At 32.0% G+C, this 21802-nt stretch overlaps 2 protein-coding genes across 2 annotated transcripts in view; one reads left to right on the top strand and one right to left on the bottom strand.

The window, feature by feature from the left end:
* LOC129800727 (uncharacterized) overlaps positions 1 to 21802 on the bottom strand; it is a 37299-nt gene that overhangs the window by 1782 nt on the left and 13715 nt on the right. The window lies entirely within an intron of this gene.
* LOC129800728 (transcription factor grauzone-like) lies at positions 15814 to 17611 on the top strand. Its single transcript, XM_055845335.1, has 2 exons — positions 15814 to 16087; positions 16163 to 17611. Exons 1-2 carry the CDS (start codon positions 15917 to 15919, stop codon positions 17564 to 17566), a joined length of 1575 nt encoding a protein of 524 aa, XP_055701310.1. The 5' UTR covers positions 15814 to 15916; the 3' UTR covers positions 17567 to 17611.

The raw sequence follows: 21802 nt of genomic DNA, 5'->3' as shown, positions 1-21802 counted from the left end.
ATTTTCATGACTATGTCTGACCTAGGCTTCAAAATTTTAGATCTATATCCAAAAAGATATAAATGCAAAAAAAAGAAGCGTTTCGTGTGAAAATTTACAATGATAAATATCTCAAAGATAGTCAACGTGTTGATGTGACAACGAACTTTTAGTTTCAATGCACTAAAGCGAATAAATTAGCATTTATTTACCAAAAATAAGCATAAAAAGTCTCAAAAGCGCAAGATGTTGAAAGTGAAAGAAGATTAATTGAGGAAAGAGATTGCAAAAAAACACCTTCAAAATTTTATCACTCAATTTTCTTTTTGAATTTCAAATGATCTTTCAATTGTATGATAAAGACTTAATTAGAGAGCTAATTTTTTTATCAACTTCACCAATAAAAAAATTAACTAAAACCCATTAAGTTTTCTTGTTATTGCGAAAGCTAAGCACCAATTCCGAGAATCAAATAATGATAATCATATGCGAATTAATTACCAGTTTTTTTTGCAAAGATTCACATTTAATATTTACTGTGCAAGTTTTTAGTTTAATAATGTATTTCATTTTATTTAAGTTACCTGAATTGTTGAAAGATGCAAAAGATTATTAAATTGAGCATGTGATCATGTAACGTTAAAATATTACGATCTTCTATTAAACACCATGAAGTTCATATGAAAAACTATGATTGTTACTAGATGGCGCTAGTTACAAGTTTTGTACATAACCTTAATATTCAGAACTCTAAGCTAGAATATTTGAGCCGATAATAAATTAACTTAAATAATTAAAAATTGTATTGATACTTCGTTAAAGTATTCGATTGTTATAGCTGAAATACTGTAACAAAAACCTCAAAAATAAAGCCATTTCCCGTTCAGATTACGTCCAAATTTAACAAGTTTACATCTAACGAAGTATACCTACAGCCTACAGGGTTACAGCATTTTTGAAGTGGCTTTAGACTAATGCCCTGCCTTAAACACATAACTTAAGCCGTAATTTTAATCAAAATAATGATTTGACTAAATTCCCATCAATTTCCTACAACTAATCCGTTTCTCGGCTGATGGAAATGTAATCTTGAATTTAAGGTTAAAAATTAAATATGCATATCTCGAACACGGTAACAACGAAATGAGCCACTTTGTGAGCCTATTATCTCTTAGCCCATCTGTCTCATCTGCTCTACTTATGACTACTTATGACCATCATATTTTCTATTGAATTTTGTAAATGAATTATATTATTATTTGTACTATATTTTTAAATATACGGTCTGTGAATCAAGGTTTCTGCCGTTTCTGCCGTTTACTTGGGGAGACCGGTTGTGCAGTCGGTCGGTAGCCGCAATTTTTGATATGATGACGGAATAAATATATTATTATTATTATTTTCTTTCGACGTTTGTTCGGTTTCAAATGGTTTTTCGTTATCTCTGGTCTAGGTTATAAACCGAAAAGTGAGGTTATCTATTGAGCGATTTTATAAATTGACTTATAGTCAATTTAAATCGGTTGTGAACCTGTAAAAAGTAAATTAACGAAAGTACTTTTGAAGTATAGCATCTAGGTCAGAAGTTCGAGTATTTTGCAAAGTATAGGACGCTGCGCCACCCGTTTTTTTGACAAGTGTCAAAAATATGTAGCCTTTATTTCAGCACCATGAAAATCTAGCCAATGGCAGAATCTAATGCCCTAGACACACTTACGACTTAAGCCGAGAGACGACTTAATGGAAAATTATGGAAATGTAGTTTGACCATTATTTCTAATAAAATTACGCTAAGCCGTCTTTTGGCTAATCCTCGGATTTATCGAGGCCCTAAGAGTAGAAAAATTAACAGAATATTTAGGAATACATTTTTAAATAGAATTGAGCTCTAATTCTAATACTTCAATATGGCAAGTAGTGTCTTCTTCTAAATTTTTAGGTTATGTTAGAAAAAAAAGTCATGCTTCGGATCGACAAAACTTCAAAATTTGCATATTTAATTGTAATAATTCTTTTGAGCATTAGTATTTGAAAATTTAATAAATTAATTAGTAAAGTTCATCGAAAGACGTAATAGTTCAAAGTCTTCCGTTGTTCATTATTATTTCATAATTTTAATTTATAACCTAAAAATTATTCTGAGCACACGTTCAAAATGTAGTCAAAAATTTATAACTAAATTATTACTAAACTATAGAAACTTTAAAAAATCAGGAAATACGATTTGATTTTATTGTAGAAAGATATTTTAAAACAAAACAATGTAGTTTTTTGTCTTTTGTGAAATTTCACTGCAAACCTTAACATCAATGCATCATTAAAAATTATTTGAAATAAACTGTTTGGCTCTAAATTTCTTTTTCGCAGCAAAATCACTTTCTTATACATTTGATGCTCAAAATCGCGGAAAGCAATTTGAGAGAATAAAAATAATTTATTAAGTTAATCTCTAACCTTTAGCCATCAATCTACAAAAAAATAATCAATCATTTCCAAGCATCTGAACACAAGCTCTGCAGATAAAATTTGATGATCGGATGGTGTCAATGCTCTAATAAATTTCTATAATCACTCTAAATCTTCTCTACCGCGATCTTCCGCAATCTCTGATCTCAATTGTTGCAGAGCGACATTTTCTGCCGCAGATTGCAGCAGTTGCATGAGATTTGATCAATAATAATTTATCAATTGCGAGTCTTGTGAATTCTTTGGCATGGAATTTTCACTTGTGTGAATTGTTTGTAGATTAAAATGAAACACATATCTTTTACTTTCACTTCTTTCGAACTTGAAGTGCACGCAAGAATATTTTTCAATGCGCAGATTTGTGCACAGAAAGCGCGAGTTTGATTTTCAAAACGCGCGGGATTCAAAAAAGCAGGTGCAGAACGGATGCTGTGTATATTGGTAAGGTTTATGCAACACTGAGCTCGCGCAATTGAAATTGAAAGGCCCCCAAAGGGCACAAGAACAGGATTCTTCAACATGCTATTGCGTGAGTGATGGAGATATACGAAAAATGTCTTGTGAACCAGATAAGAAATTTATTTCGTAAAACTGTCCCATCGAGAGACAGCAACGCCCAAAGAGACACCGAAAGAGAGCATACATAGGGGAGAGTGGAGCAAGTTTCATACCTTTGATTTGAATACAATTGCAAAGCAAATTTGTAATAAATGAACAATAGCTAATAAAAAATGTACTACAATTGTTGCCTTTATAGGCCTAACTTCAAAAATTTTTTGTAAAAACATAACCTCAAAAAATTGTATGTATAACCTGCAAAGGATACCCTTTAGGTTAGAGCAATCTTCCAAATTTCTATTCGAGAAACTAAAGAAAAATTGTAAAACTGTGGCTTTATTTTGCACAGCTTGGAATGTAATACGGACTTCAGACTTAATGCTTAACCTTAGTCATTTGGCTTAACTTCCCTAAATTCTACTCATTTTTTTTTGGAAAATTATGGCCAGTTGATCCATTAAAATTATATAAATCAATAAAAGTGGTTGCTATTTAGAATTTATCTTCAAGAACTGGACTAAACCTCAGGTTGGAAACTGGCAAAAGGTTATGATAAGTGTTGCACATAACTTAAAGAAGTCGAGTTGCAATTTTTACCAGTGATATCCTTCTTTAAAAAAATGGATGTTTATTTTTTGTAAATTCAATAACCTCAATTTAAAAATCTTGATAAATCCTAACCTCAAAATTTTTTACGAGGTTAGAATTTATTAAGCAACTAAAATAGTTACAGGATCAGAGAGAAAATGTAAAGGTTTCTAAATCAGCAAGTTATGAGTATTTCTACCACTTTTGGGGAATATATTAGCCTTTATAAATAAATACGATGAAAACGCTTCTTAAACGTATCTTCTATTGTAAAATAATCTTTACGAATTCTCAGAACGTTCACAATGGCTGGAAATTGCTTATGAAAATCTAATGAATATCTTAAAAATTTGTGTAGTATTCTTCCTTAGAAATAATGCACTTTTATAAATGTCATGAAATTCTAACCTCAAAATTTTAAAATATTACAAAAATCCATAACAAATCGTTATCGTAAAAAATTTATATTTTCCGATTTTTAGAAGCACAAAGTCAAACTAAATAAGACAATTTTACAAGAACTTGCTATCCAAAGAATGCTAAAATATGACTTAAGAACTTTGAGGTTATTACCCAATAAAATTTTATTTAACAACATAACCAACAATTTCCTTAATTTCATAACTAAATTTCTTATCTTCACTCGGAGACAAAGATTAAATTGCGATTTTTTGAAAGGTTAAGCTTACGTTACATGTTAAATCGAAGAGTAACATGTTTTTGAATACGACATAACCTATATGGCTTTTTTTAGTAACCCAAGTTTTTAAGTTTCAGTAGCACAGAAGTAGATTTCAATATTTCACTCTTTAAATCTTAACCTTGTTTTTAGTTTGTTTGAGTTATGTTCTCATTCCAAAAACTTTTTCTTTTTCATAACCAAAAAGTTATAGGGAGTTTCAAGAATTTACATGTTTAATAGAGTTACAATTAATTTAAAAAAGAATTTGAGTTCTGTCAAGAGGGAGTTTTAGACTTCTGTATACTAAGAAGTGCCTTTTTAGGTTATGTTATCTACGAAAATTCTTCACTGTTCATCTAAATCTATTATCCATTTAGTTTAGACAAATTTTCTGGAATACATATATTTTTTTTTAAATGTATTTTATTCTACAATGATCAAATTGTTATATTTTTTCATTTCTCTTTTAATATTAGATGTACCATCTTGGATATTTTACTTTGCTTGACTTGATTTCCGTTTCCTTCCTTGGCCTTAAATTCTCTTTCTGTTGCATTATTTTATTGTTCTCTATTGCTTTTTTATCTTGCTCTTTACACTATATAGCATTTTTTAAAAATAACTTTCAGTCCTTATTTCCTAAAATTTATTTGTGGTTATAATAATTGTTTTTAATTTTGTATGGAACGCTCTTAAGAATTGAAACTGTAAAGTTTATAATTTGTACAATCAGTTACTGAAACCCTTATCTGCACCAAACCATTAAAAAATCTTAAAATATTCCTTTAAAAACATGTTTCAGAAAATTCTAACCTAGCACTTAGTATTCTTATCGTTTCAGTAGTCAGAAATTTAAAATAAACTAATAATAGGGATTCAGAATTTTAATTTTACCATAAAAACCTACATCAAGCAATTATTTTTGTAAATATTAGTGCTTAATGTGGCCAGGAAAAAATTTACCTCCGCCGTCTTAGAATTGATTACCAATCTCCGGAACAAAACGACGAAAATTTGTTTAAAAAAAACAATATATTTGAGAAATTTCTAATAAACAGGAAACAAATTTGTATTTTGTAAAATTGTTCTTAATTTTGTTTGTGAAATCCTACCAGGGTCTTACCAAATGTTTGTAAATCGTATAACCCACAAAAAAGTTCGTAATAGTTTATACTTTTTACAAAAATTATTCGTAAAATGAGCAGTTTAGGAGCATTTTTTGTTCTTTTACTAACATTTGTTCGTGTAATTTTGTTTTTCTGGGAAAACTTTACCAACAAATGACAAAATTTTACGAACATGTTTTGTGTACTTACGAACATTTACGAAGAAATGTTTGTAAAAGAACAAGAAAATGCCCGTTAAGTGATCATATTACAATGTTTGTGAATAAGTACAAACTTTTACAAACTTATTTGTGGATTATACGATTTACGATCATTTCGTACATCCTCAGTAGGAAAATTCACAAACATTTACGAACAATTTTACAAAATATTGTTATCTGTGTAGGCAACGAGCCTTACTTTCCCCTAAAATGCTTATAACTTTTAACTGGTCAAATACTTGATGAATGGTACTTGCTCAAAATCACTCGCACTTGCAAACTTTTCTGTTAATATTGGAGCTCTGAGGGAAATTGCATCTATTGTGGACATCAAAACATTCGCTTACATAAAATCTTGTTTTTCAATTTAATAACACCACAACACAGCGACAACTTTTGATCATTTTAGCGGGAAAAATAACCTAAGAGAGTTTTTGAGATGCAGGCGGAGCAATTTTCTGCAATATTGAGTTGAAAATCCAAACGTTCAAGAATGCAAAATACCACACTCTGTGAAATCTCAACATTAAATTGCCAAGTAGTTAATTAGAGACTCTTGTTCGACATCCAACTCTCAATTTGGTTCTCATTAATAATGTCTCTCGTTATATGTTTCTTATTTTTTTTCAAGTTGAGAAATATAGATGATTGGACTAATTGAGGGTATACACAGAGGAAAAAGAAAGAACTGTTTAGGAAATTACCGCATTTTGTTGATTATTATCTTAAGATTTTTCCCAACACAATCACTTCTTTTATTTTTATTTGATATCTTTTTTCAGAGGAAACTGTCTCTTGTTCACTTTCTTACTCTCTGCACTTTCTTTCACAATTGAAATTATTCACTGCTAAATATCTCTTGTGCACTCAATTATGTCCTTTCTCGGCCAATATCTGAGATTGGAAAATCAGCACAATCAACACAAAACACTCAAAGCCCAAGTTGATGTTGATGGAGCTTTAGGCACAGCACTGTGCACTCTGTCGAATTAAAATTATGACTGAGCAACTTTCTACAGTGGCTCTGGGCTTTTATACATCAGGAGCCCCCACAACATCTCAAAGAGGTTCAGGTGAGAAAAAAATCAAGTCAGTTGGACGCCAATTTGAGAGTCTCCAGCCAATCATGACAAAATCTGGAAGAGGTCAAGAGACACCCCCTACAGCAGGGAGTAATGACAAGATATCAATGAATTAGATTTAGAAGATAAAGAGTACTTCGGGAAGTATTTTTCAAAAAAGATCCCAAGTCTCTAATTGGGAGATCAAACACACGTGGTGCGGGATTTTGTAAAAACGGGTGTGTTCTGTGGAAGAGCTTTCGCCTAGAAGTACCGCATGACTTCAATTTTAGGTTAGATTTGTAATCCTTATGCAAAATCTTCAATTCAATAGCATTTGGGATGGATAGCATTAATGGAAATCTGCAGTTACATAAATTTATTATTAACCTGAAATTACCACTTTCCTAACCTCACTTTTTGAGGTTATACCCTATTTCTTCATCTCTAAGGATCCTTGATATAATTATCAGTTTTTAAAGTCTTCAAGTTTCATTCAATATATAAATATTTTATCCTTTTATACTTTTTGATTTAGAGTTTGTAGATTGAGGTTATGAGATCTGAACACTTTGTTTTTGTGCACTCTTAGCCTCATTTTGAAGAATTCAACACGATCTGGTTGATCTTATTAGTCAAAAATAAGCTACAGTACCACGAATTTCCAAATAGATTTCTTATCTTTCCTATTACTTTTTTTTTATTTGGATATTACTTATGAATTATAGGTTATGTTGTTTTGTCTAAAAAGATTTTTCTTTAAAACACACGAGAATGTATGAATTACTTAATTTTAGAAGATTTAAGATTTTTTCAACACCTTTACTCATCAACTTCTACGGAATTTTGTTAAAAAATATGTGAGGTTAAGTTGATTTTAACCTGCAGTAGTCAAGAGCAAGTCGTGGGTGTCTAAAAACTGAAAATTAATCGGTAACATACAACTTTTTCCACTAATCAGCTTTATTTTGTTTTTTAAATGCACAAATTAATAAAAAAGTACCATGACAAGAATTTTCTAAATATCTTAACCTTAATCTACTGTTTTTCTTTTTTTCAGATTTAACTTTATAATATTATAGATTTATACTCGCGTCTTAATAAAATCTTCATGTTTAGAACAGAGTGCATCAGTAAATTGGTAAACACCAATGAGGTTAGTTTGAAAAATGAGGTTAAGTCGCAAAAAATTCAAAATATTCATGACATAATAGGACTGGAAAGTTTTTAAGGTTAGAATCAGTAATAATAATGAAATTCATTCTAATGAGACTTTAAAAAGTAGACCAAAATCCTAAAAACGCTAGAAAATGTAATACACTAGCCATCTCTAAACCAAAGTTACTACAAAATACGGAGTAAACTTAACAACATTCTCTGTAATATCACTTTTTAGCTACAATCAAGCAAGACTTCACTTGAAAGATCACTTAGATATCATATTTTTAAAACGGTAATTAACAATAATAATAAAACATTTATAATTTATTTTTCTCGATTTCTCATCTGGTACTATTTTCTGAACTAGATACAAGCTCATTTTATTTAACCTTACTTTGTATTTTTAGGAATCAATGAAGTTCAATTCAATTTAAATAATCAAATACTGTTTACCATTTAAAATTGAGCGTGTCATTTTAATTAAAAAATGATCCTTTGCAGAAATTTAAGGTTATGTATTCTACAATGTATTGTACTTAGAGCTCTTTTAGCAATATTATAATTAATCTAGAAAGTTTCTGAAGGTTATAGAAGCTAGAAAATTGCAAATGAGAAAGCGCAGAACAATATTATTTAGTCAATTGTTTACATTTTGAAATTTTTAAGGTTAGATTACGCTAACCTAAAATGAACCACATCACTCAAGAAGCAGCTTACATGAGTTGCTTCAGAAAACTATCAGGACATTTTCAGCTTATTCCGAACAGTGTACACTTTTTTTTTAGGAACACAAAACGCAAAATGACCAAAGAAGCCCCATCAAAATTATTAGCCATTAAGAGATTCTGAAGAATTCTTCAGAATTCTCTTTTCAAGGTTAAGAAAAGACGATCCAAGATTAATCAATGCCACTAAATAACACCAAAAATACATTAATCAGGTATACTTTTTAACGAAAAATTTTTCGAGAAATCTCTCAAAACACTGAAGTAATTTATTTTTGCTGAATAAATTGTTTGTACAGAAGTCTTTGAACCATTTAATGACCTCTTGAGAGGAAGTGTGAATAGCTACAATTAATTTATCTAATTTCCATGGCATGGCAATTAAAATATTAAATCATATTCAATAAAATTCTTACATGACATCACAATATAGTCATTATCGTGATGAAGAAGTGTGTTGCATATTATGCATCAAAATGAAATTGTTATTCCTCCATCTGATGAATATTTTTGCTCTTTTATGCAAATAAAACTGTGACTACCATAAAATCGCGATTTGTTTCCACTTTTAGCATCATCTTTTATGAAACCATTTTACATAATTTCCAATAAAAAAAATCACAATTTCCCGGTTTTTAAAACTGCATAAACATTGATTGGAAATATCAAAAGTGATATAACATTTGAAGAGCATCTTGATATAAAATTTGATACTTTGACATGTAATTTGCACCATGAATGATTCTTTTAAAATGCACAAAGAGGGACTTGCAGTGTTTCAGTTTAGCTAAAAGCTCGAACTCGTGTAAAAGGTGATGCGAAAGGGGTATGTTTTGTAGCTACGAGTTCGAGGATTCAACTTATGTTACCGGTTTATAACCATTTTAAACCGATTTATAGATCGTTCCAAAAACTGATCGAAATTTGTAAAGAATGAGTATATCTATATTTCCACTCATTAACATTTTATACCTTTTTGGTAATCAGTTCAATTTCGTACTAAATTCAAAGACCTTTCAAGTGAATTCTTATTTGCCACAATCGATTGAGGATCACGTTCTGTAGAGCCTTATTAGCATACAACCTTGAAAAAAAAAACATTGGGGATCCTTTCAAAAGATATGCCAAAGATGCGAGTAAGGGCCAGCACATGTCCAAGCTAGTTTGAACTAGGGTAACCCTACACTAACTAGGATTTTATTAAGCGGTAGTTTGATTGCAAGGTGTTGATTGCACGTATTTTACCATTTTGAGCCACCTTTTCAAATTTGTCAAGAAACTTTTGGTCTATGAAAAATGAAAAGAATTATTTTTGATATTAAAATAAAATTTATTTTTTTTTTTTGAAACACATTAATAACATCTATAGATTTATAGACAACTCATTTGCTAAAAGAAAAAAAGTAATTTTTTCTATTTTTTTTCCATCTGATTTATCGAACATAACTTTGTCAAGAAACTTTTGGCCGATACTGTATATTCCAAGTTAAATTTTAGACTGCAAAGACTTAAGACTTAAGATTTTAAGTGGTTCAGACAGCTGATAAATTCTTCATTAGTTAAATTAAATATTGTTTTTTTTAAGCAAAAGAGACTAAAAGTAGCTACAGTTCTTCTTTGAAAGTCCCTCCGGAAGTTATAGATTTGCCAATAATCTATTGTTTCATCGGTTTCTATCGTTTTTATGATCTCAAATTATTAAATAACGACGAGAACTTTTTCACGTAAATCCTCAAAAGTAGAAAACATTTCTGAATGAGCCTTGCTTGGTGACAATTGGGTTAAAAATACGATATCAATTGGGGCAGGGGCCTATCAAGCCTAATAAAAAGTGAAGATATTTTTCACTTTTCCTTGTAAAAATTTTGCAGCTATTGCACCGCGACTTAAACAAATTTGCTCGTAGTTCTTGTATTATTTCGGCGAACATTATGAAATATGTATTTTTAGATAGCTTTTAGTGTACGATTTCGAAATATATCAGTCTGATAAGTCAATTCTCTTTAGGAAAAAACTTGCCAATAGTCTTCAGTGCTTCTATGCAAAAACGTATGGAAAAATGAAATGTTGAGAGGCCCCTGATTGGGGAAAATATCAATTTTACACCTGATCTTGTTTAATCAGACGGGTTTCGTAATATTAAAGATTACTAAGGAAATCAAGAGGTCTTTTCTTGGAGATAATGCTGGAAAATTGGTCAAAATGGCTAAAAGCTATCCTAGAGTCTTTCCATTAATCCATCAGGACTTTGATAAGATTTTGTATAATGTTTATTAAAAAAAATCACCATTAAATTATTTTTAGTTTTATGCGTATTTATAAATCGTTTAGTATCGTATTGTGGAGGGTAACGGCCCCTTCTCTTTATTTATAACCATGTCTCATCTAGTGATACTTTGAAAATTTCATCAATTCAATCTTTTCAATGAGATCTACACTTAAGCGTATACTTCGGGAGAAAAAGTCATAAGGAATTCACTAAAATGAACAATCTGTGAAGAGCAGAATATAAGTGACGTTTGTACGATCAGTATGATCAATTAGATTAAATGCAAGATTAAGGATTCTAATTGATCTCTCCGTAAAGTTATAGAAATAATATAACTCTTAAATATAAAAAAAAATATCGTGTGGCGAAAAAGAAACGATATGCATTCTCTCTCTTCGCAGATGAAACATGAATCAACATTATTCACTCTCAATGTGCATAAAATGATCCACAATTAATTGATTGGTGATCCGCGAAAAAAAAAGTGAAACAAATCTCACGATCATGAATACAAAATTGCCAAGAGTTGGTATCCGTTCATTTTCACGTTGTTGGCGTTGCTGGGAAAATTACCATTGACACAGAAATTTTTGCTAAAGAGAAGAACTTTTCACAATTGTGATACATTTTGCAATAAAAACCGATTTCTTCAATTTTATATATCCCCAAAAACACAAAAGCCATTATCAATTAGTTTTATGAATGAGGGAAAGAGATAGAAAAAAGTTTGTATGCTTTCTTCAATAAAAAGAGAGTTTAAAATTCTCTTATAGTTCAATTGCCGCCGTGAGAAACGCATTTTTAAGTTTAAAAGATCTCTGACAAGAAATTTATACAATTTTAAAATTTATTGTAGAATACCAAAAAAAAAACAAAGCAGTGAAATTTAGAAAGAAATGTGGAAAAAAGTAAAAAAAAACATGCGAAATTCGAGAAATTAATATTATAAAAATAAAAAAAGAAAACTTGAGAACAAGAGACTGAAAGTCAGGGATTAAGAGTCTGCTATAAATAATACAGCAATCGGAAATGCATATGAAATCAAAAGCAACAAAAAAAAAAGATATGCACAGATTAAAACAGAAATTTGGCTAATCTCTTGTTTTATATCTTTCACAAATTTAAGATGACGTTTTTTTGGACATTTTATGACAAATTTTGCATAAAGAAATACATATGTACATTAGTGCTTAAATTAGTGAATAAATAAAACCTAATTAAAAATTTCTATTTCATTATCAAGAAGCTTATATTGATTTTTTGAGTAAGCTCCTCCCAGGCATATTTTAAGCCACGCCCTTTAAAAAACACCCTCGCCCTCTTAAATAATATTTTGCAAGTATCAGAAAAAAGAAATAAAACTTTTTTTTACAGGTAAAAATAAGAAAAAAAATATGCCACGCCCTTTTGTAGCCACGCCTACTTGTTTACATTATTCCTGGCCAATGCCTTGGGGTGTGGTCTACTTCTAGTGCGTGAGACTCTGAAATGTACCCTAAAGAGCACTATTCGCGATTCATTTAATGGTTTGCTTAAAATATATTGTTAAACAATAGTATAATTCAAAAAATTTTACTTTAATATGTCTGGCATGACCTAAATCTAATTGTACGCATATTACTTAGAAAGTCCAACACGATGCAAATGCAAAATGTCAAATGCAAAATATGTCATTAAAAAGTTTAATGGCTTTATGAAATCAAGCCAAAAGAAATTTATGCAAATTTTACTATACACAAGTATTAAATATATAGCTAATATTCATTCCTTTAGTAGTTCGGCACTCTCATGGTAGTGCGAATAAGAATTGAGAAAAGTGGGCGGACATTTTAAAAGGCGTGGCGTCATAAGATTTTTCTGCAACCTAATAATCCAAATAGATAAATTTTCCTTAGAAGTCAATGCAGGCAATGCATGAAAACGGTTTGGTCAATTAATTTATCTTATAATGGATTTTTTAGGGTGTAAATCAAGGTAAATAATGTTTTCGGCTGGAAATAGACGCGAAGTCCTTTGCTTATTACCGTTTTGCTCTTTTTAACCTAACTAACCTTCCAAAATTTATTTAAAATATGAAACATAATCATAATGGCTTCGGCACACCTTTTACATCAGGAAAATTTCATGAAATCAAAATTCGAATCTCTTCCTTTTCACACACTTTGCATATATCTATCTCATTCTTTCGCACTCTTCTTCTTCTTTTAAACATTACAACAAATTTAATTCAGCTCAATCGAATTAGGAATGCGATAGACGCGATAGACATAAGCAAAATATGTGAATATTGATTTCATGAAATTTTCCTTATCTAAAAGGTGTGCCGGAACCATAAGGCAGTAAATTAATCAGCAGTAAAAATGATTCTTTTAGTAATGCCCCCGGCACACTTTTAGATCGGCAAAATTTCATGAAGTCTAAATTCGTGTCCTTTCTATCTCGAAAGATTTTCATAACTCTATCCCACTCTTTGGGATTCAAAATTGGACTGAACTAAATTTAATTTAGTGTGATGTTCAAAAGAATAAGAAGAGTGCGAAAGAGTAGGATAGAATTAAGAATGAAAGGGATGTGAATTTTGACTTTATGAAATTTTCCTGATCTAAAATGTGTGGCAGATCCATAAAAAATTAAAATTGACCAGTAAATTAAACTTGGCTAGTAATTCTTCTCACATAGCTTTTAGATCAGGCAAATTTTATGAAATCAAAATTCACATCCTTTTCTTTCTCAAACGTTTTACATTATAATCTATTCTATTCTTTCGCATTAATTGGTTTGAACCAAATTGAATTTGTTGCGACGACATTCAAGGAAATGAAGAAGAGTTCAAAGGCGAGAAAGAAAGAAAAAAACATGAATTTTGATTTCATGATATTTTCCCGATCTAAAAGGTGTGCCACAGACATAAAAAATTAAATTTAGGTCTGTAAGAAAATGGGAAAAAAGCAAACGAGCAGTATAAAAATCAAAATGGTCAGTAAAAAATTAAAAATGAGCAGTAAAATATCTAATTATGGTCAGTGAAAAACTTAAATCTTTGCAAAAATGGGTCTAAGTTATATAGGGGAAAGTGCCCATGCTTGATACCATTGAAAGCTTCGTAATGACTAAATTTTTCTCATCTTTCTCAATAAACGTGACTCCGCAATATATTTTAAAAACTGGCCACTTTCCCATAGTTTTTAAAATATAGTTGCGAAGAGTCACATATATATTGTGAAACATAGAAAATTTAGTCATTACGAAGCTTCCAATGTTATCAAGCATGGGCACTTTCCCCTATTCAATATTTAAAAATTATTGCAGATTGAATGAAAAGCCTCTTATTTTCCGTTTGCCAAAATTTGGTCGATAATATCACTGTTTTAAATTTTTTTGTTACTGCTCAACTTTAACTTTTTACTGCTCATTTACACAATGCCCAAAAAAATAAATCTTTATGGTCACGACACATCTTTTAGATCAAGTAAATTTCATAAAGTCAAAATTCACATCTCTTCCTTTCTTAAAAGTTTAGCATATGTCTGTCCTATTCTTTTGCACTCTTCTTCTGATTTTGAACATCATGCCAAATTAAATTTAGTTCAGTCCAATTTGGAGTCCGAAAGGGTGGGACAGACTTATGCAAACCTTATGAGAAAGAAAGGTACGGCAACTTATTTTATACTTCAAGTTTATTTTATACTTTTATGGCTCTGGCACACACTTTGGATCAAGAAAATTTCGTGTAACCGAAATTCACATGCTTTTCTTTGTTTAAAGATTTGCATATGCCTATCCCAGTCTTTCAGACTCTTCTTCTTCTTTTGAATATCACATCAAATTAAATTTAGTTCAATCTAATTTTGAGACCCAAAGAGTGGAATAAACTTATGAAAATCTTTTGAGATAGAAATGGACGCGAATTTTTATTTCCTGAAATCATACCGAGCTAAAAGGTGTACCGGAGGCATTATACATATAATTATATAATATATATACGAGGAAGAGTGGTCTCCTTTGTATCCATTTCATAATTAAAATGATCTGAGGTCTTCAATTAGCATTTAAGATACTTTGAAGTAAAATTGTATAACCATTTGTTTGGACACGATTAGAGGCCAAACGGTTATAGAAAGGCTTGGGACCTTCTAACATAGGGACCACTAACATGCCCCTCACTTTCCAATTCCCTGCAAAATTATATTGTTTTTGGAGACTGCTCTAAAACATGTCGCGAGATATCTAGGCAGACATTTCATTCACATCCGAAAATACCGTTGTAAAATTTCTAATAGCGGTTTTTCAATGTTAAATGTTTAAAAGGCTTTAGCGAACGTATTCCTCATCCGAAAGACTAATGTTTAGGCTCGTTGGAAAGGTCTTGGAATTTCTGACAAGTCTGAACCGGTTTCAATCGGTTATGAACCGATTTATAACCGATAAATAATTTTTGTCCGGAAACTAATTTCATTTCTCCTAAGCAATTTTTAGCGATCCTTTGAGTAATTTATGAAATTGTTTAAATCGGTTGAGAGCCGGTAAACAATAAATCATGCGAAAATATTTACGAGGTATATAACAACTAAGTAACAAGTTCGAATATTCCGCAAAGCCTGGGGATGTTTTGCCACCCCTTTTTCTTCCAGAAAAGTATAATAAATTAAGTAGAAAAGGGAACAGTTTATTAAAGTCCTCAGATGTCATCTGGAGGAACTGGTTTATGAATTCTCCATGCCTATACACTCATTTATTTAATGGATAAAAATATAATTTTTGTTTTTTCTCAAACTTGAATAGTTATATTGTTACTCTAGTGTCTATATTACGGAAATAAAAATATTTTAAGTGGATTAGTCATAAACGATCCAGATAGCGAAGCGCCCGGATTAGCACACTTGACTGTAACTTCGTGTCAATCACCGCTTGAGGCGCTAAAATTTTTCATACGGAATTCCACAGAATGATCGGAATTCGCCTCTAAATTTCCAAAAGAATTCCGCACTTCTGGTTTATGGGGACGGTTAAGAAGCGTGTGCGTTCATGTCTCATTCATTCTTTTTTCAGTGAATATGTCAAAGAGTGTAAACATAAAACACTGAGAGATTTTCGGTGAAAATGTCATTTTTAAATAGTATCACTGACTTTAAATGTGAAATAAAAACAGAAATAGTGGATTACAATGAGGGAGATGAATTGTGTAGATTTTGCGTTGAGAGAGTTACGGAATATTCTTCAATTATCGAGAAGAACTTGCATGAATCTCTAACCTTACATCTGGGAATAATTGTGAGTAAACTATTTCTGGGACGCCTGGGATAGATTTTTGGGTGGAAAAATAAAATTTACATATGCAATTCCTAGGTTCAAGAGACAGACAATTGGCCTAAATTTATTTGCAATAGGTGTTTAGGGATTGTTGAAATATGCTTGAATTTTATGACAACTGTCCGGAACTCAGAGATCATTCTCCGGGATCTCTATGGGGAACCTGGAGAATGTGTAGCACCAATGGAACCCATTGGGATAAAGTCTGATTTTGAATTGATTGATGTGAAAGATATTCCTTTGGATTCTGAATCAACAGACTGGAATTTTGATCAGAATTTCAATGATTCGTCTTGCAATGCTTTGGAAGGATTGCCAGAGCCGGTGGTTAAGAAGCGTGGTCGACCGAAGAAAAATCCCTCAGGATCTGCCGTTGATGATGAGGAATGGCAGACAATTCCGAGCAATAGCAAGGGAAACAGTACGAAAACTCCATTGAATGTTGAGGAAAATCCAGAAGACGATTCTAAGAAACCTCGACGACGGAGTTTAAATGATTTAAAGGAAGAAGATGAAATAATAAGTCAATTCTTTGAACTGAAATGTAGTATTTGTTCAGAACCCTTTGAGACTTTCCTCAAGCTTAAGGCTCACACTTTAAGTGTTCACAATGAAGAAGCTATCGTGGTCTGTTGCGACAGGGAGCTAAAAAATCGCACAAGACTTGTTAATCATCTCAATAGTCACATAAATCCCAATAAATTTAAGTGCACACAATGCGATTCCAAGGGATTTCTCACTGAAACTGGATTGAATTTGCACATTTTGAGTACACACTCCCCACGCGAATTGCACAAATTCAAATGCGAAAAGTGTCCACGAACATTTATCACAGGATCTCGTCTCAATCGTCATCAACATACTCATTTGGAGGAAAAGGAGAAAAACATTAAATGTCCCCAGTGTGATAAGGCATTTTCACTGGATTGTGTTATGAAGGCACACTTACGAACTCATGATGAATCCGCCAAATTTATTTGTGAAATTTGTGCTAAAATTTTCAAAACAAAATGCGACTATAACGTCCACATGAAAGACAATCATTCAAATACAGCAGCTCCTAAATTTTGTTGTCCAAAGTGTGGAAAGATGCTGAAGAAAAAGAAATTGCTGCAGATTCACATAGAGCGGCACAATGAAGCCGGTGAAATCTTCAAGTGCAACATGTGCGGCAAGGAAGCACCCAATCGATTTGCACTGAAGAATCACATTCAGTTCAGTCATATTAAAGTTAGGAAATATGCTTGCCATCTATGCGGCAAGGCTTTCAAGAAACCCTTAGGATTAAAGGAACACATCGCGACTCATTCCGCAAGTCAGATGTTATACACCTGCCTCTTCTGTCCCAAACAATTCAACAGCAACGCCAATAAATACACTCATCAGAAACGAAGACATCCTATTGAATATATGCAGATGAAGCAGAACAAAAATGTATAAAGAAAAATATTATAATAAAAGAAAAATATGAATTGACGCTCGAAAGTAATCTGTTCAATTATTCAGAGAATATTCACTTTTAAGGGAGGGGGGTCGCCGGAGACCGGAAATCGATATCTCTTACCGTTTCGCCTCTAGGTTAGAAAGATGTACATCATTCGAAAAATCGATCGAAAATAGCTGAAGGACTTTTTGGTACATAATCGATTGGAATCGGTTCAGACTTGTCAGAAATTCCAAGACCATTCCAACGAACCCAAACATTAACCCTTTCCGTCGAGGATTTCGCTTTGTATAGCCTTTTAAACCTTTAACCTTGAAAAACCGCTATTAGAAATTATTCAACGGTATTTTCATAGAAGGAAATAGACGGAGACACTGAACCTTTCTTGATTTTCACAATTTTATTCTCTACGACGTTTCGAGGATGAATGTCCTCTTCATCAGGTATCGAATATGGCACGGAAAATCACGTACAGGTGAGAGTTGTTACACTGCACTTGGACTTTGCTCACAACTTGATCCGTGATGTTCACCATTCGACTGACTGACACAGAATCTGTCTGACTGACACAGAATTCCTATTAAACCTAAAAACACTCATTTTCGCTGTTTTCCTTTTATTAGTTGGCAGAAAAATATTCTTGAACATCGATCTTTCTGAAATGATCGATTCGAAGAACCTTTAAATGTATTATTGAATGTGATCCTTTACTTGGATCACTAAAGTGATTCATTAAAGAAGAATAAATTCAATTCAAGTGATTTGATGAAAATGAACCTTTTAGGCCTTGATTCTTTTGAAATGATCCCTGGTGAACCATTCATTTTTACCAGTGAAAGGTTCAGTGTCTTCGTCTATTTCCTGCTACATTCTGTCGAACCGAAATTTTTCTGAGGTATTTTCATATGGACGAAATGTACGCATGAATAACCTTTAAAATGTATCCAAAAATGGAAAAATCGTACGAGACGTTTTTAAGAAATACTAAGAAATATAGTTTTGGAGGATAAGGGGAGGAATGGGGAAAATGAAGGGCATGCTAATGATCCTTGGGTCGACTTATGGCAGGTCCATCGAAGGTCCCAGGTCTCTATCTCTAACCGTTTGAACTTTGAATCATAACATCTTTATAAAGATGTCGTTTAAGCGCTTTTAATACTGCGTTACAGCCATTACAGCAGTCTAACTAAAATCTTATTACTCTGATAACAACGATAACAATCAAAAATGATGTGAATCTACAGTCGAAGTGCTGACATTATAGTGACCATTAACCCTTTAAGGACGATTGGAACACCGGTGTCCCATAAAGAAAATAACTTTTCCTGACTACCTAAACTAAAGTTATTTTTTCTTATGTTTGTACATAATTGCAAAGTAGAAGGTTGAAGGAATCTAGAATATTTTTTGCAAGTCTCTAGCTATTTGCTATGTAGTAAATATTTAAGCTCAAAAATGGCGAATTTTTAAATTTTCATATTTAAAATTGATTTTAATTTATTATTTATACTTCCAATTTGTTATAATCAAAACCGTTTTGGAAAAAGAAACTACAATACTCAAACATAATATTTTTCATTAGAGTGAAAATTAACAGTCATTATCGTCAGAAAAATTACATAAATTTTTGGCTATTTTTGTCCCTATCGCTCATAGAGGCAAGAAAGGGACAGATAATCCTAACCGGCTTATGTAGGTGAGATTCTTAACGTGAGCTAACTCGGAGTGCATGCAAATTCGATTTGATGCTGAAGTAGGGAGACGCCATTCAGTTATCTTGAATCAAATTCGTGAAATTATACAAGTTTTGTATTTGAACCAAAATGTCAAGGATTTGGATGAACTGACAGAAAAGTGTTATATGGGTGAAATGTAGACCAGAATGTTCTCTATAATTTTGCCGTAGAACTTGAACTCATCGACTACTCAGAAGCCAAGATAAGCGAGGTTTTTTGTTTCTTAACTCGTTTTTTCATCCAGAGTGCCCCAAGTGTTCATTTGTTGAACTTCAACTAAATCAAAGAATTGTTGTATTTTGCGGGACTTTCCATTTAAACCCCTATTTTAAGTGTCTTGGTGGAGTAGAGGCAGTCAAATTGGCATCTGAGTGATTTCAAAGCGTTATTATTGGAAAAATCATTTTTTTCACACTTAAACGGCAAAATCGGAGTGATAGCGTAGTCTGAGCGGAAAATGATGTATGGACGATATGTAGAGACAAATGTCCTCTATAATTATGTCGAAGTAATCATCAAAATCGGTTCAGCGACAGTCGAGATAATTGAGGTTATGTGATATTGAAATTGCTTTTTCGACTGTGGCGCCCCTGGTGTTGGTCCCACGAAGTTCAAATATTCTAGAAAGTTGTAGCATTTGGTGAGATCTTTCGTTTAAGCCCTCATTCATCAAAATCGGTCACATAGAACCGGAGATATGAGGGGTCAAAGTTCACAAAATTCAAAAAATCATATCTCCGGTTCTATGTGACCGATTTTGATGAATGAGGGCTTAAACGAAAGATCTCACCAAATGCTACAACTTTCTAGAATGTTTGAACTTCGTGGGACCAACACCAGGGGCGCCACAGTCGAAAAACCAATTTCAATATCACATAACCTCAATTATCTCGACTGTCGCTGAACCGATTTTGATGATTACTTCAACATAATTGTAGAGCACATTTGTCTCTACATTTCGTCCATACATCATTTTCCGGTCAGACTACGCTATCACTCCGATTTTGCCGTTTAAGTGTGAAAAAATTGATTTTTCCCATAATAACGCTTTGAAATCACTCAGATGCCAATTTGACTGCCTCTACTCCACCAAGACACTTAAAATAGGGTTTTAAATGGAAAGTCCCACAAAATACAACAATTCTTTGAAATAGTTGAAGCTCAACAAATGACTACTTGGGGCACTCTGGATGAAAAAACGAGTTAAGAAACAAAAAAACCTCGCTTATCTTGGCTTCTGAGTAATCGATGAGTTCAAGTTCTATAGCAAAATTATAGAGAACATTCTGGTCTACATTTCACCCATATAACACTTTTCTGTCAGTTCATCCAAATCCTTGACATTTTGGTTCAAATACAAAACTTGTATAATTTCACGAATTTGATTCAAGATAACTGAATGGCGTCTCCCTACTTCAGCATCAAATCGAATTTGCATGCACTCCGAGTTAGCTCACGTTAAGAATCTCACCTACATAAGCCGGTTAGGATTATCTGTCCTTTTTCTTCTACGATAAAAATTTTTATGATCTTGTCTAATAAAATCAATCAGATATCATCATTCGTAGTAATATTTCTAACGATTATCGTAGCACAAAGTTCTTTTTGCAACGATTTTTGATTGAATTCTTCTTTTGCTGTTACAAGGTTGCGTCAAAAAGCAAATGGCGGGAACTGTTACAGTAAGTAGAGTCTCGCTACAGTCCATATTTGGTTTCAAATTTGACACTTGGGTCGCACTATAGTCCATGTAATTTTTTAAAATTATCAATGATTTCACGGTGCGACAAAATTTACCTTTTTGTGGGTGTCTTTGACGAGAGTGCCAAAACTTGTTAGAGGGTCATTTAAGGACCTCAAATCTGCAATCCGTTTGTCCGGGTCACCTCTAGATTTTTTTGGAAAAGCATTTTTTGTTTTTTGCTGTTTTATAAAATTCAAAAATTCATATCTCCGGTTCTAATTATCCGGTGGTAGTCACATAAAGCTAAACTGACGCGTAATTTCATCCTCTATAACTCTTGTAAACATATCAAGCACCTACGATGAAATTAAAGTATATTTTTTAAAAATTTTTTGAAAAAGGGCACCTAAAATGGTGCATTTTTCTGTGTTTTTTCCATCTTCTAGTAATTTTCCCACTTTAATAGAGCATTTTATATGTCAAATAACTATGCCTAAAAGTTAGAGAATTTAATATTCTTTAATTTTCTTTTGGTTTAAATTTTCTATCTTAATTTGGTTACTCACAATAATTTCTTGAAAATAAAGTGCATTAAAATCTCTTGTTATATATAATTATATTAGTATCTTTGTCTAACCTACTGAAGAGCATTCTCTTTTGCACTCTCACTTACACATTTCATATAAAAAGAGGTGAAATGAAAGAAAAGAGACGTATTTAGAAATAGAGAGAGAAGAATAGCTGTTATGAGTGCCAAAAAACTATTCTTCTCTCTTTATTTCTATATACGTCTCTTTTTTTCATTTCGCCTC

The sequence above is a fragment of the Phlebotomus papatasi genome, chromosome 2 (genome assembly GCF_024763615.1).
Source record: "Phlebotomus papatasi isolate M1 chromosome 2, Ppap_2.1, whole genome shotgun sequence".
Taxonomy (NCBI): Eukaryota; Metazoa; Arthropoda; class Insecta; order Diptera; family Psychodidae; genus Phlebotomus; species Phlebotomus papatasi.
This window is presented reverse-complemented; position numbering and strand designations above follow the sequence as displayed.

Bases quoted from the DNA above. Each gene is read 5' to 3' on its own strand.
- LOC129800728 (XM_055845335.1), top strand. From the start codon at position 15,917: ATGTCATTTTTAAATAGTATCACTGACTTTAAATGTGAAATAAAAACA. The intron at 16,088-16,162 runs GTGAGTAAACTA...TGCAATTCCTAG, and splicing joins CCTTACATCTGGGAATAATT to GTTCAAGAGACAGACAATTG.